Source organism: Echinops telfairi, unplaced genomic scaffold, assembly GCF_000313985.2.
Source record: "Echinops telfairi isolate 266 unplaced genomic scaffold, ASM31398v2 ScPeMD7_5;HRSCAF=22, whole genome shotgun sequence".
In the NCBI taxonomy this organism is placed as follows: domain Eukaryota; kingdom Metazoa; phylum Chordata; class Mammalia; order Afrosoricida; family Tenrecidae; genus Echinops; species Echinops telfairi.
The window spans coordinates 16,843,427-16,857,849 of NW_022103901.1; the positions used below are offsets into that span (position 1 = coordinate 16,843,427).

General features: G+C 59.3%; 1 protein-coding gene and 2 long non-coding RNA genes across 5 annotated transcripts in view; 1 reads left to right on the forward strand and 2 right to left on the reverse strand.

Annotated features, from left to right (window-relative positions):
- GSG1L (GSG1 like) overlaps positions 1-8,163 on the forward strand; it is a 202,675-nt gene extending 194,512 nt beyond the window's left edge. The window contains exons 6-7 of the mRNA XM_004705705.2: positions 1,352-1,422; positions 8,055-8,163. Coding sequence (XP_004705762.1) covers positions 1,352-1,422; positions 8,055-8,152 — 169 coding nt within the window. The 3' untranslated portion in view covers positions 8,153-8,163. The remainder of the gene's footprint in view (positions 1-1,351; positions 1,423-8,054) is intronic.
- LOC123520961 lies at positions 419-7,064 on the reverse strand. 3 transcript variants are annotated; one of them, XR_006679470.1, is made up of 5 exons: positions 6,652-7,064; positions 6,021-6,277; positions 3,922-4,073; positions 2,972-3,106; positions 419-871 (listed from the first exon to the last, which is right to left on the reverse strand). It is a non-coding gene; the product is annotated as an uncharacterized LOC123520961 (long non-coding RNA). The 3 variants fall into 3 exon arrangements; XR_006679469.1 differs by having other exon boundaries at positions 6,021-7,064; XR_006679471.1 differs by lacking the exons at positions 6,021-6,277; positions 6,652-7,064 and adding an exon at positions 5,303-5,450.
- A 66-nt stretch (positions 8,164-8,229) lies between the features above and the next one.
- On the reverse strand, positions 8,230-12,292 carry LOC123520962. Its single transcript, XR_006679472.1, has 3 exons — positions 11,212-12,292; positions 9,737-10,780; positions 8,230-9,060 (listed from the first exon to the last, which is right to left on the reverse strand). It is a non-coding gene; the product is annotated as an uncharacterized LOC123520962 (long non-coding RNA).
- Between the last annotated feature and the right edge of the window lie 2,131 nt (positions 12,293-14,423).

Here is a 14,423-nt window from a genome sequence, read left to right on the forward strand (position 1 = left end):
TGGAAGGGTCTTTATTATTTTTTAACCATTTTATTGGGGTTCTTACAGCTCTTATAACATTCCATACATCAGTTGGATCAAGTATATTTGGACCTATGTTGCCCTCATTATTTCCAAAACATTTTCTACTTGAGGCCTTGGTATCCTTCCCTCCCACCCTCATAAATCCTTGATCAATTATAATTTCGTAGCTTACACTGCCCATTGTCTCCCTTCACCCACATTTCTGTTATTTGTCCCCTTGGCTAGGGGCTATATATCCAACCTTGGGATATATATTTATACATATATGTATGTATATATATATATATATTATCCCTCATGATCATCAATACTTCCATGACTGTTCCTGAGGGGTTTGCCTGTCCTGAATTCCTTGTGTCCAGAACTCTTATCTGTACCAATGTGTGTTCTCCAGGTTAACCAGATTTGTTTAAGTTAGAACTGGGTCATGGTAGTGGTTGCGGGGGGCGGGGGGTGGTGGTGGCAGGACACAGGAACTAGGGGAATGATTCCTCGGTGCTATACTGCACCCTGGTTGAATCATCCCTTCCTTATACCACTTCTGTGGTGGGATGTCCAATTCTCTACAGATGGGCTTTGGGTCTCCGCTCCAACCCCCCTGGTTCGCATCGATATAATTGCTTTGTGTTGGGTCTTCGATGCTGATGGCTGGTCCCGTCGACATCTCACGGTCGCCCGCGCTGGTGTGTTTCATCCATGTGGGCTTATTTGCTGGATGGCTATAGAAGGGTCTCTAGAAAAAGCATCCAGCTAATACAGGGGTACAGCCATGGAGTGTTGGAGGTAGGATGGACTCCTGAAATGATTGCCCTGAAGTCACGGTTAAGCCTGGAACCAAGAGTCGCTCCTGAAATTTAAGACCAAACAGTGTGCAGCTTAATCAGTAGATGATTAGACACTGAGAAAACTAAAACCAACTCACTGCCACCGAGTCCGTGCTGACGCCGGACGACCCTCCGGGGCTCCTGGGACCAGTACTCCGGGACACCGGAGTGTGGAGCCCTGGGTCTCCTCCTCCAGGTGGCTGTGGCTTCAAGGTGCTGACCTCCACCTTGCCTTGGCAGCCCGAGCAACCCCCGTGGTGCTCACAGCACATGGGCTCCAGTCGGAGCAGGGCCAGGCTGCTGGAGTCCGTTGGCACCTAGCCAGCTGTCTCCCTTCCGTGCTGTGTGCCTGCTGTGTCCTCAGGGTGGCCACCTCATCTCCCACTGCCTCCGTCCTTCAAGGTGGACCAATGACTGTAATAGCAATCCCGCGAGGCACGGGGTAAACGGCTCTCCAGATGCTTCAGCCTGCTTCTCACACAGACCTCTGTCTCTCCTCGCAGGCTCGAGAAGGGGGACGGGACTGAGGAGGAGGACCTGCGCTTAGATTGCCGCCATGAGAGATACCTCACCCGTAAGTGGCCTTGTCCGTCACCAGGGCCTGGTCTGCAGATGGTGGACTGCCTGAGGCGGGAGAGCCCCTGGGGATGAGCCAGACAACCCTCCCCGCCTCACCCCAGTACCCTACAGGATGGGGGAGAGCTGCCCCCAGGGGGTTCTGAGACTGAATTTTTATGGGAGTAGAAAGCCTCGTCTTTCTCTCTTGGAGCAGCTGGTGGTTTTGAACTGCTAACCTTGCCATCAGCAGCCCCATATGCCACACACACACTAGAGCAGGAGAAATTCAGAGGCGTGCCTCCCCTGTTGCAGCAGCCGCTGGCTTCAGGACCAGCACTAGGAGGGAGGGAGGGTGGGGTCTGTCGCAGGGAAGCCACAGTAAAGTCAGGCCGGGTTTGTTGCAGGAGGGCTTTCCCAGGTAGAATTCGCCAAGTCAGGAGGTGGCGCTGGACAGGATGTGTCTGTGCTGCGGGAAGCTGCTGGCAGCCCAGAATGCATTGATTTCATGTACCTTGCTGTGGGGGAGACCACGAGGCAGAATCTGGGGCACTCTCGGAAAACAAATTCCTGAACCAGAAAGCCGAGAGAAGCCACACGACTCGGAGCTCGGCTCAGCCTGCTGTTCTGACCTGGGCCTTCCTGCCTCCCAGCCTCTTCTGGGGCTTCTCAGAAGCCCGAGGGTCCCGCTGCTGGGACCACTGCTTCCGCATTTTGCAGAGGAGGAAACCAGGCTCAGAGAGGTAGAGCCAGTTGCCCTGGGCCACACAGCTTGGCAAGTCAGTGGAGGGGCAGCTACAGCAGGTGCTGTCAGGCCCGGGCTCAGAGGCCTTTGGGGAAGGAAGCTCAGCTGCGAGAACTGCCCCCTGGGCCTGGGGGCTTCCCCTGTGTGGACACCTCAGCCCCCTCCATGGAATCACGGGGTTCGGAGTTCCCTGAGGGGTCCAGAGCCAGTTGCCCTCTGAGCCAAGGGAGGGGCTCCGTGGTATTCTACATGGGGCAGTGAGGGTGACCGAGTTGCGAAGGCGTGGGTGGGTGTCCAGAGGTAACTGGGAGAGGGCTGAGGAGCTAACGGGGGCAGTGTGGGCAAGAATCGAGGGCCTGATGCCACTGTCCTTAGGGCGAAGGGCCCCAGAGGCCCGCTGTGTGCTCTCTAAATGCAGCCAAGGACAGAGGTGCCAGAGTGGCTGCACTGGGATCCATGCCTACTGGGAAGCAGCCCAGTGTGCTCACGGGGTGCCCAGGCCTCTGCAGGGACAGCTACCTCTCCCCATCGGCCTGCGAGGTGCTGGGGTGCCGGTGGACAGGGGGAGGGGGCAGGAGGCCCCACTGTATCAGAGCTGAGGGTCCTATGGGCCGTTTTAACGATGTAATATTTGGCTGTGCCCGCTGCTCTGGACGGGGTCCCACAGTGGGGAGCGCCCTGCGGGTCAGCACAGGACGGATGAGTGGGGGGAGGGGTCCTGGGATTGGGCAGGAGTGAGCCACCCTGGAAGGAATTCAACAGCCTTGTGACCCCGAGAGAGTCGATTACCCAGAAGAACTTCATTCCACTTGCATCCCCTTACCTCCATCGAATCTGCGGGCTTTCCTTGACTTCCCTCCTTCATCTTAAACACAGCTCCGTGTCACAGGTAGGGAACAGACCCAGAGAGGAGAGGTCCAGGGACTTGCCCACCATCACACAGCAGCAAGTAGCAGACCTGGGATTTGAACCAGCCCATCAGGCGAGTGCCTACACCCAGCCCACAGCTCCCCCTGCTGGGCTTGGTCCATCTGCGAGGCTGGGCCATGAGCAGGGACCCTCAGGCCGGCTCTGACCAGCCACCGAGGTTCACAAGCTCGCCCCCAGTCAGTGGCCTCTTAGCTGTTCGTGAGTTTTTGGCCAAGGAGATATTTTGGAACTGCCTGGATGAGCCCTACCATATTTCTGCACCAGCAGCTGCTCTGCTGCGGGCAGGCGGAGCCGGGTAGGAGGAAGCCAAGTGCAGGTCTGGGCTGAGCACATCCCAGCTGGAGGCATGGCGGCCCTGGGGACAGAGGGATGTCCCCTCCTTACTCTGTGGCAAGCTGGATCTGTCTCTCCCCCCGCCCCCCTTTGGCCCGTAGGACCTCCAGTCACAGGGGCGTTCGCACGCACTGCCCATTCCACCTGCAATGCGCCCCCTAAATCCTCGCATGGCTCCCACTGTCTCCTCTGTACGTCTCCGTCGAAAGGTCACTCTCCCAGTATTTATATTCCTTCAGACCATTTAACCGGCTCTCAAGTAACCTTCACGTGTATTTACTTGACTCATTTCCTGTTTGTCTCCCTCCATGAAGTTCCATTAGGACAGGCACCTCTCCTGAGACTAGGCACCGAGTAGGTGCTCAGCTGTAACGCTAACCTCCAAGTCCCTCACCACCATCCATCCCCTCAGTCACTGGCCGCCTTCACTGCTCCCCTTACTACTGTGATCCCCCGTGCCCCACCCACCCTGCCCCCACTCCCAAGAAAGAGTTTGCCTTTGAAACCCACCTTTGGGGCTTTGCAGAGCCACCAGCTCCGTCCGGCGGAGCACATCAGATATGACATTTGATGGAGGTGGCGCCGCCATCTGGTCCAGGTGCCTGCAGCCTCCTCTCGGGACCGATGGGCTTTGGTCCTGATTGCACCTGTCAAGTTCAATGCTGGAGAAAGGCCAGCCCGGGTGAGAGCTGTCACTTGTCAGCCCTGGCAAGGCTTCTGGGAGCTCTGTCTAGACGGGCCTCTGCCACTGCTGCCCCGGAATATCGGGGAGAATTTCAAGGAAGACTGGACCCAGAGCAACTTGGCATTTTTATTAGCTCAAAATCCAGTCCAATAGACTGCTGTTGGGGCAGCTTCCTTTATTAAAATGGAAACAGACACTATTTCGGAAACAAATATCCATGCCAACCTGCTCAGAGCACAGATGGGCCTGCAGCTTGGCGAGGCTCTAGCCCCTGGCTCTGTGGTGTGAAGGCATCGGCCAACGGTGGCCTACCTCTCCTGAGCCCAGGCTGCTGGGTCCTGGCCCCCTGCCTTCCAGATGCAGTAGGTCTGGGCTGGGGCCTGGGAGTGTGTGTTTCTGACAAGGTCCTGGGGAAGCTGCTGCCCCCTCTTCACCCCCCGCCAGCCGGGTTCTGATCAGCAAGGCTCAATGGGCTGACATCTTTCCTCTGATGCCCTGCTGGGAGCCAGCCTGGGCTAGTACTGGTTGGCATGGCTCAGCCTACCCTCCTGAGTCACCAACTCAATCATGTCTCCCCACCTGCTTGGAGCTCTGAACCCCCATCACAGCCTGCACTGCTACTGGCTACCAGGCAGGCCACCACAAGTTCCCCCCAAACCCTTCTCTCACTGTCCTGCCCCCGCTCTGAACTTGCCTTTGCCAACTTGCTGTCTCCCGCCTCTCCTCACTGGACTGGACATTTCACAAAGAGATGACCATGCCTGCCTTGCCCGCACATAGTAGGGGATCAGTTAGTGTGAAGGATTTGCTCTGTGAGGCAAGCACACACATGCCCAAGCCACCCCACCCACTAACATGGGGGTGCTTCGGGCCCACAGCTGCCCTGTAGAACAGAGACAAACTGCTCCCCAGGATGACCCCAGCAAACACCCAGGGCAGTTGTTGAAATACAGATTTCCTGGGGCTTCTGTTGCTTGGCTCGGGAGGGCCTAGGAGCCTGTCTCCTATGAGTCTGCTATAGGATGGAGCCTGTAGCCCCGAGGGGGGTCTGCGGGGCCTGTTTTCCTGACACCCAGAATCCTTTGCAGCTGCAGCCCTCTAAACCTCCCCCCTCCCTCCACGGGCCCTGCCTTCTCGAGATGACTCCTCAGGTGAAATGCGGGCTCTGGGCCAGCCCCATGTCCTGCCCAAGGCAAGATGACCAACCTTCTGGCAGCGGGACATTGCTGCCTGATGGTTAGAACTGGCCACTGGAGTGAGTCTGGCAGGGCGCAAATCCAGGGCTCAGACCTCCGGCTCGGGCGCCCAAGCTCCTCCTCTGTGAACTAGGGGGAGCCCCAGTGGTGCTGGGCTGCTACGAACTGCAAGGGCAGCAGTTCAAAGCCACCCTGTGGGAGGAAGATGAGGCCTTTTAAACCCATGGGGGGGGTGGGGGGGCAGTGCTGCTTAGTCCTATGGGGTCGCTGTGAGTCGGAATTGACCCGAGGGCAGTTAGTGGAGTGAGGAGGACACCTAGCTCTCCTGTGGACCGCCCAGGAAGGAAGAGCTGTAGGCATGTTCAGGTCGCCCTCTCTCTACATGTCCCCAAGTCTGTCTCCTCGCTAGTCTGCGGGTGTCCGGAGCAGAGGCCCCCAGTACGGAGTGTGACACCCAGTGGGTCCCCAGCATGCTGTTTGCTTGCCCAGTCAGCTCAGGACTCACTGTGTGTCCACCCAGACGCTGGGGGAGGCGGGACACTTAAGGATTGGGCAAAGCAGCCCCTCCTCACTCTCATGGCCCCTGCTGTGTCACCACACTGGGCATGCAAACGGGAAGGGGGCTGGCATGACTGGACCCGTGGAAGGAAGAGGCACGTTGGCAAACGGTCCAAGGTTCCCAAACCAGCTTCCCGGGGGTGGGGGGTGGGTCTTGCTCCTTGGCTCACCGAACATGCAAAACGTGCTTGTTCTGACCCTAGTTGTCATCGCTGCCCGGCCAGGAGATTTCATTTGGAAACCCAGAGCGTCACTCCCCTTGGTAACAGCTGACTTCAGAGTGGCCACCTCGGGGCGCTGTCATCGGAGACGCTGTGTGCTGGGGTGCAGGAGATGCCTGGGTGGTTCCCTCAGTCTATAGCAGGAGGCCATTTGCTGGCTGGAGAATTACGCAGGAGCAAAGGGTCTTGGGGAAGGGGGCAGGCTCCTGTGGGCAGAGTGAGGGTGCACGTCTGGCTCGGGGAGGGGTGAGCCCCTCTGGAACTGTGAACGGCCCCGACGGCCACCAGGAGAGAGCCCCTCTTCCCTCAGTCATTCAGTCCCTAGGTCCAAAGGCACTGAGGTTTGATTAAACGGAAGGTGAAAACTACACGAAGGTGGGGGGTGGCCCCTTGTCCCCACAAACACGTGCCTCCTCCCTCTCCGTTCTGGTGGAAACCTCTCCGGGGCTCTCTGCTTGCTGCCGACGACCAGAGCGGCCCCCACTTGTAAATAATCACTTAGGAAAACAGCCCAACCCTCCCGGGCACCAAATATTTGCTTCTAGATTAAAAAAGGGGAGAAAACAAAATTCCCACACACCTTTGTTTTGGCAGGAGATGTTTCTACCTCTGAGGCCCAAACAGATGTCTTCCTTGTGAGGCAGCAGGATTCCACAATGTTTGTAAACCATTCCTCACCCCCCTTGAAGGACTAGGGACTCTCACAGAGAGATGGAAGCTGGTGGGGAGCAACGGAAACCTGCCTGCGTGCACACACACACACCCCTAGGGGCACCTGCACCCTCTGGGAGACTGCAGAAAGGTTGGGCCGCACTGCAGTGGGGAGAGTGGGAGCATGGAGCTCCTGGTCTGCTGGAGGTCCAGCAGCCTCCTACAAAGAGCCCGTGTGACCCAGAGGGTGACAGGTCTGCCTGGGGAGCCATTATCAAACCCCCTGCCCTGAGGCAGCACTGACTCACAGCGACCCTGCAGGACAGCATAGGACAGGAGAACTGCCCCTGTGGGTGCCCCGGACTAACAATGGATGGAAAAAGCCTCATCTTTCTCCCGAGGAGCGGCTGGTGGTTTCGAACTGCTGACCTTGCCGTTAGCAGCCTAACAAGGAACCAATACGCCACCACCCGGCTCCAGAGAAAGAACAGAGCTTTTGAATGCTGACACTTGGAATCCAAGAGGTCATCCCCCCAGGTCCACCAGGCCAGCACCTTATGCCTTGTGTAGGCGTCTCCGTTTCTGCCTCTGGAACCCGGAGTAACTGCCCATTTCCTGCCCCCCCCCCCTCACACCATAGTTCCGCTGGGCTAAGCTTGGTCCAAGGGTGCAGATGGCCAGGTGTACTCCGGGGAAGGGAGAGCCCCAGGGACTGGAGAAGAGCCGGTCAGCCTCCTAGGGGGTTGAGAGCCCTTGATGGCCAGGCCAGGTTGACAGGCACGTCGTGCAGGGCTTGCCAAAGGCCCTGGGGAGAAACCAGAGGGAAGGCAGGGAGTACCAGAGGCGCAGGAGCACACACAGAAGTGTGACCACAGGAGGGACTGCCCAGGCCCTGCTCTTGCCCCACACCATGAGGAGCATGGGGGAGGTGGCTGGGAGGGGTCACAACAGGGAGAGGCTCTGAGTCAGCTCTGGGCAGTCTGAGCATGCTCACTGCCTGGCGAGGGGAGTGAAGGCCAGACATTGGGGGAGTGGCCTTCTCGTCCACCTTCAAGGTGTGTGGGCACACAGTAGGGTCAGGGACAGCCGTCTGGGTGAAGGGCAGTGCTGGATAGTTAAGTGGGAGAACTAGAGGTGGTCAGCAGGTGGGTGTTTGGTCCCAGGCAGATGTGCACATGGAAAGGGGTAGGGACACTGGTCTGTTGACAGGTGGGAGGTGAGTGGGTGGGTTTGGGGTTGGCGAATGGTATGGGGGCAGGGGCGTGTGAGGCGCTGGGTAGACGGAGCGGAAACTGGTGGCCTGGCCACTGACGCCCCCTTATCTCTTGGCAGGGCACCATCCACACCTGGGGGGTTCCTGGCCGAGGAGTGCTGCGCAGGAAGCCCCGGAGCTGAACCGCCAGTGTTGGGTCCTTGGGCACTGGGTGTGATGGAGAGCCCGGCCTGGACGTCAGGCTGCCGCTGGCCTGGCACCTCCCCTCTGCAAGCCCGACCCTCCTGCGTGGGAGCCACCAGGCCCACTCTTCTCCTGGGTCTCAGAGCAGCTTTGGGACAGGAAGCCCTAACTGCTGGCTGCAGCCAGCACCGAAAGACACGGACATCATCCACTGGACACCTGGGCCACCCACCCGCCAGCCGGGAAGTTCAGGAGGGGCCCAGAGGTGCAGAGCCCTGTGGGGGGCAGGGGCAGCTTCCTGAAGGAGGAGAAGCTGAGCCTGCACGGTGGCCGAGGGCTGGGGCACACAGCAGGGGCTCAATAAATGCTTGTGGACCCGTTTTCTCGCTGTGTTGAGGCCAGTGCACTCAGGGCCAGGCACCGAGGGGACTCAGAACCAAAGTTGGGCCTGGGGGTGGAGGTGGGCGGGTTCCAGAGGGCGTGGCCGTCCAACAGGCAAAGCCCTAGAAGGCCGTCCGAAGCCAGGAGCTTAGAGAGGCCACACGTCAAGGGGGCCATGCCCTGACCCTCCCTGGGGACCCTTTGTCCTGTGTCTAGGGCCACTTTTGCATAAAGTCCTAGGACTTCGATGCCTGGGGAACAGCCCCGATCTTAGAGACGAGGAAGTGTGGAGTCACAGGGATCAGGGACACAGCTGGAGTTTGAACCAAGACGACTCCTAGCACCGAGTTCAGTGATCTCCCGAGGGGTCACTTCTTTCCAGGCCTTTCCCAAAGGCTCCCTTGAGCAGAGCACTTAGTTCTCCTTTACCTATCACCATCCGTAAGTATATCGTCCATCCATCGTCATCTTCCTTACATCAGACCCATCAAGCATCCTTGCGTGCATCCCATTATTCAGCCATCCTCTGTGTATCGACCGTGCTCCTACGGTGGTAGGCACCTGAGACAGCGACAGTGTCTGTCCTCACATGGCTCAGGATGAGCAGGACAGACCACAAGGCAGACACTCCAGTGTGGGGAATGCGGTGGCACGTGGCTCTAAGGGCAGACCGCATTCCAGTTCTGGCTCCTCCTCTCGCTCCCTGCCCCTCCCCACAGTCAGCCGGCCTCCCAGAGCCGTCCTGGAGACTCAGGAGCAGGTGCATGGGAGGCATGTAGGAGAGCTCTGTGGGTGTTTGCTTTTGTGACGAGGAGGGCGAGTTGGGGTTGTGGGAGCCCCCAAAGCAGCACTTGCAAGGGGTCGAGGTCATGGAGGGTGGTGGTCACAGGAGGCCCCTCTGGAAAATGACATTTAAGCTGGGACACTGAGGCTGTCAAGGTGCCACCGAGGGAAGGGTGCAGTGGGGTGCACTACAGAAACTGTAAAACAGTCCCCATGGCAGGGCCAGAGAGAAGAGGGGCAGGAGAGTTGGTGGCACTCAGGGCTGCGTGTGGAGGGGTCTCAAAGCCTCCTTTAAAAGATCCCAGACTCTCGGACGCCTAGTTGATGCTGACCCACAGGGACCCAGTGGGGTAGGATAGAGCTGCCCCTGTGAGTTCCTGAGACTGTAATGTGTCTGTCTGTTGTCTATGGGAGTGGAAAGCCTCCGAGAGGCTGGTGGTATCAAACTGCTTACCTTACTGATCACAGCCCAACTCGCAAGACTCAGGAAGTGTCAGCTTGCTCCCAGGGCAGAGGCCACAGCCGTGGCCGGGCCTGCGTGCAGGAGGGCCACGGCAGCCATAGGCAGAGCCTCGCCCCATCCTCCGTGCAGCCCAAGTAGGAAGGGCCCTGTGGGCAGGTTCAGGAGCAAGTTAGGAGGGGTTGGCATGTTGGTGATGCTGCCCAGGCAAGGGGCAGGGCACGGGGACGAGGGAAGTCTTGGGGACATCCAAGTGGAGGTGCACACCGGTCATCGCTGACTCATGCCTGTGCGCCTTCATCAAGCCTGAGCCATTCATTCATTCCTGACTCATTCAGCCCAGGTGGGGACTTACTGAGATGGGTGCGGAATCATAAAGGCCTTGGATGCTAGGACAAGGACTTGGCGTTAGGCTTGGAGCAAGAGGGAGCCACCGCAGGTACAGGGCTAGGGAGCGATGAGGTCCGTCAGGATCTAGGCTGGAGAGAGTGCCTGCTTCCCGCCAGGGTCCTCTTGAAGTTGGCGTGCAGCCAGCCCCCCCACGGGTGCAGGCGGGGATTCGGTTGGCACATGGGCTGCACTGTCCCCTCTGAGTAGTCGTGCTACTGTAAATGTGTAGTAGACAAATGTACCGCGGCGCTCCGGGCCACGACTCACAGACACCGTTGCTCGGGGGGAACCCCAGTAGGCATTTCCGTGAAAAGAGAGACAGGCTTCAAGAAAAGCATCCAATAAATAATCATGCAAGTCGCCTGTGATGATGGTGCGTGGCTGCCCCAACGTGGGCTGTGCTCCCCTGCCAAAGGGTCAGGGAAGGGAAGGGGCAGGGGGGAAGCCTTGGGACAAGGCAGCTCAGTGTCACCCATCCCACCTGCTGGGCAGGGGCTGAGGGCCAGGGGTCCACCGGTGCTCTGCAGCCTGCAGCATAAAGACAGCTGGCCAGACGCAAGGAAGCACTTCCAGGCAGGCCAGGTGGGTGTCTGTCAGGGCATGACTCACCTGCAGATGACATCGCCTGGTGGGCAGCCTCCAGGGGTTCTGGGGAGGGAAGGAAAGGGCCTCTTCTCCATCCCCCCAGCATGGCGTTCTCAACCCTCCTGACTGCCCACTGGGCTGCACGTCTCCAGCCTCAGCACCCACACCTCCCTCACCCAGGTGTCTCCATGTGTCCCAAGCTTGGGGTATCAAGAGGTGCAGAGCCCGCCCCCGCTGGCATCTGACACACGTTCACCTGTGTGCAATGCTGGGCCCTGTTTGCCTCCATGCACACACACGGCCCAGGTATGTGCAGGCATGCTGGCTACCCATGCCCGTATGGGGGACCTTATACACGCTTGGGGGCCTGATGGACCGCACTCATAGGTGCTGCTGCGGGCACACACCACCCAGCCCCATGCACCCACCGTGCTTGTGCACTTGGCACCCGGACCTGGTTCACACCGCCCCTTCTACCCCCAGAGGGTCCTAACCTCCGGTCCACCAGCCTTGGTGAGTCACCAGGCCTGCGTCCGTCCTCAGCAGCGGTGGCGATAAGCAGTTATCCTAGCCCACTCCGCAGAGCCAGCCCGCGGCCGGCCCCATAGTCGTCTCCCGCCGGTAATGGAAACGTCAGCTTGATTCATGGGCACACACTAGTCTGCGGCAGCCTGGCCTGAGGACACAGCGCGCTGGGGGGCTGGGGGAAGCTGGGCTGCCAGGAGGGAGGAAGAAGGGAGGAGAAGGCCCCTGCCACCAGCCTGGGTTCAAATGCCGCCCGGCCCACACAGACCTCGCTGACCCAAGAAGTCATTTCTGTGGGGCTTGGGAGCACAGGTTCTGAGCTGGGTGGGCCTGGCCCTGCCATGGCGGACAGAGCTGGCTGCCCTCCCCCATGTGGCCTGCTCTCCATGGAGAGGACAGACTATCCGCACTGTCACTTCACAGTGAGAAAAACTAGCCGCAGTTTGGACAGAGGGCTCCCAGAACAGAGATGGGACTGACGGGTGGCAGAGGGGCAGCCCATGTGGAGGCCCTGCAGCAGGGGGTGGCAGCAAGGTCTGCTAGCAGAGAGAGCTCAGGGGGCCTGGGCGCCGCTGCTAGGCGGTCATCCACGCCTAGGGGGTCACCACCTCTGTCCTGACAATGACTGGGAGTGTGTATGTGTGGGAGAACTGGGGCAGTGTGGCGGGGAGGCGGTGGCTGAATCCACAGTGGCCCTGGGAACGGGGACAAGGGCATTTGACTGCAAAACCTATGGCATGAGAGGCAGTGGGAGCTGGGTGGCACTTTGCCCCCTGGTGGGCACTGGGGGGCACGTGGCAAGTTGTAGATTCGGGGAAAGGAGTCTTCCCTGTGTGGGGTGAATTAAACCCTCAGATGTGGACAGGAGCACCCCACACCCCTTCCTGGGGCAGGGGCAGCAGAGGACTGGCAGCCCTGTCCAGCAATCCTGTGGGGGTGGGGGGCTATCCTAGGCTGGAGGGCAGGGACAGAGAGGATGTCAGCATGCGCACCACTCCCTGGCCCCTGAAACTGCTCCCAGGTCACTTCTTCCTGGGCCGACAGGTCATCCCAGGTGGGCAGGGAGCGAGGGGCAGGGGCCCCAGAGGGCCAGCCTGGGGGCTTCTGCACTGACGTGTTGTGACGTGAGTCGTCAGTGTCCTCAAGGGCTGGGGTCCATGCGCCCCTCTGAAGTCCTCTGAGCCTCCCCTGAGGTTCCCGGGGGTGGGGTGCAGGGTGGGATAGACCAGGTAAGAGGTGGGCCGAGGCAGGGGCAGCAGCCAGGGAGCAGAAGGGGTGGGAGCTGGCAGGGAGGCCACCAAGGACCCTGCTCCAGAGGGTGGTCTGTGCCTGGACACCTAGCTGGTGGCTGACGGTGAGACCCTGCTCAGGTGAAGGGCTCAGGCCAGGGGCCACACCCCAAGGCCCCTGATTCGGCACCTCCAGCTACAGAAGCTGCCCTTTGCTTAAGAGTCTAAAGTCCTACCACTTCCCCGGGGGTGTCGCAGGCTGAGCTGCTCCCCAAAGTAGCCACATAGCTGGTGACGGACTACTCCCCCGTACCTCCAGGATGCTGGGGGTACCTGCACTGGGGAGACAAGACCCTCTACAGCGGCCCGTGCACGGAGAGCCCTTAGTGACCTCTGGCTGGTGGGGAGTCTTATTACCAAATAAGTCTGCCAAAGGTACTTCCCCACCAAGCAGGGACCACGGGGATGGGAGGAGTTTCCCAGAAGGCAGCAGGATGCAGTGTCGAATGTAATCGGGGGACAGAGACACATAACATGACAATCCAGCAGACACCCCACAGGGGCACAGGGACGCACGGGTTGTGCTGCACAGGGCTGGCCCCACCCCTTCTCCCTGCTCCCAGACCCAGGGGAGCCACTTGCCACTCAGGCTGCCGCAGCCTGGTGCTGGAGGCCCCACAGACCTCCTCCCCGCCTGCCCCTGCATTCGCTGCCGGCCTGTCTGTCTGTCTGTCTGTCTGTCTCAGGAGTTGCAAACCCTAATTCCTGTGGGGCTGAGGATAAAGTGGGGACACACGGGCTGTGGTGCTCTGTAGGGCGCCTGCCCAGGGCTTTAGAGGCCACTCAGGACTGTGAAACCCCCCCACCCACCCCTTCCATGTCCCTGGGGAAGCAAGGAATCTTGAGTTTCACTGTGAACTCTGACATTTCAATGAAGACAAGTGGTTTGAGGGGGAAAAAAATCAAACGGTTGCCTAAACCCACACAGCCAGCCAGGCCCAGGAGAGAGCAGGAACCACCTGCCGTCTCCCGCCAGGCCAGGCAGGGCCCCCAGCGAGGGGAGGGCGGTGTGCTGGGTAGAGCCAGCCGCCACGTGCTTTCCCCCACCTACTTGCAGAAACCACTCGAGGGAGCTGACAGCGTAGCCGGGGTGGGGTGGGGGGCTGGGGTGGGCTGGGGGTGGAGTGGGGTGCAGGAATGGAATCGGGAGTTAGTGGGAAGGGTGGGGAGCTACCTGCTTCTCTGCCCCAAGCAGGAATGAGGGGCAGGGTGCAGGGGAGCCTGGGAATTGGGGACTGTGGTCAGTGGGGGCAGAGTCAGGGCCTGCCTGGGGGTATTCATGCAGCAGAGGCTCAGGGGCGGGCACTGGCCAGACTTGTAAACAGGTCAAGGCTGCCTGCAGGCTGGTTTGATTTAGCTTGCTGTTTGAGGAGCTCTGGTGGGTGGCCTAAGGGTCAGGCCCTGGGCTGGAACCTGAAGGTCTGTGGCTGGGAGACCAGCAGCTGGTCTTGGGAGAGGGGCTGCTCCCATCAAGAGTGCAGCCTCGAGGTGGACACTGGGCCTCCACTCAAGTACTCCCTCAATGCAAGAACACTTTGTTCTACTAAACTGGCATTCCATGATGCTCACCTTCCCAACACGATTGCTGAAGACAAATGAGTGCATAAGTAAATGTGGTGAAGAAAGCTGATGGTGCCCGGCTATCAAAAGATATAACATCTGGGTTCTTAAAGGTTTGAAGGTAAACAAGTAGCCATCTAGCTGAGAAGCAACAAAGACCACATGGAAGAAGCACACCAGCCTGTGTGATCATGAGGTGTCAATGGGATCAGGTATCAGGCATCAAAGGACAAAAAATCAAATCATAATGAATGAAGAGAGGTGCAGATTGGGGACCCAAAGCCCATCTGTGGGCAACTGGACATCCCCTTAGATAAGGGTTGCAAGGAGGA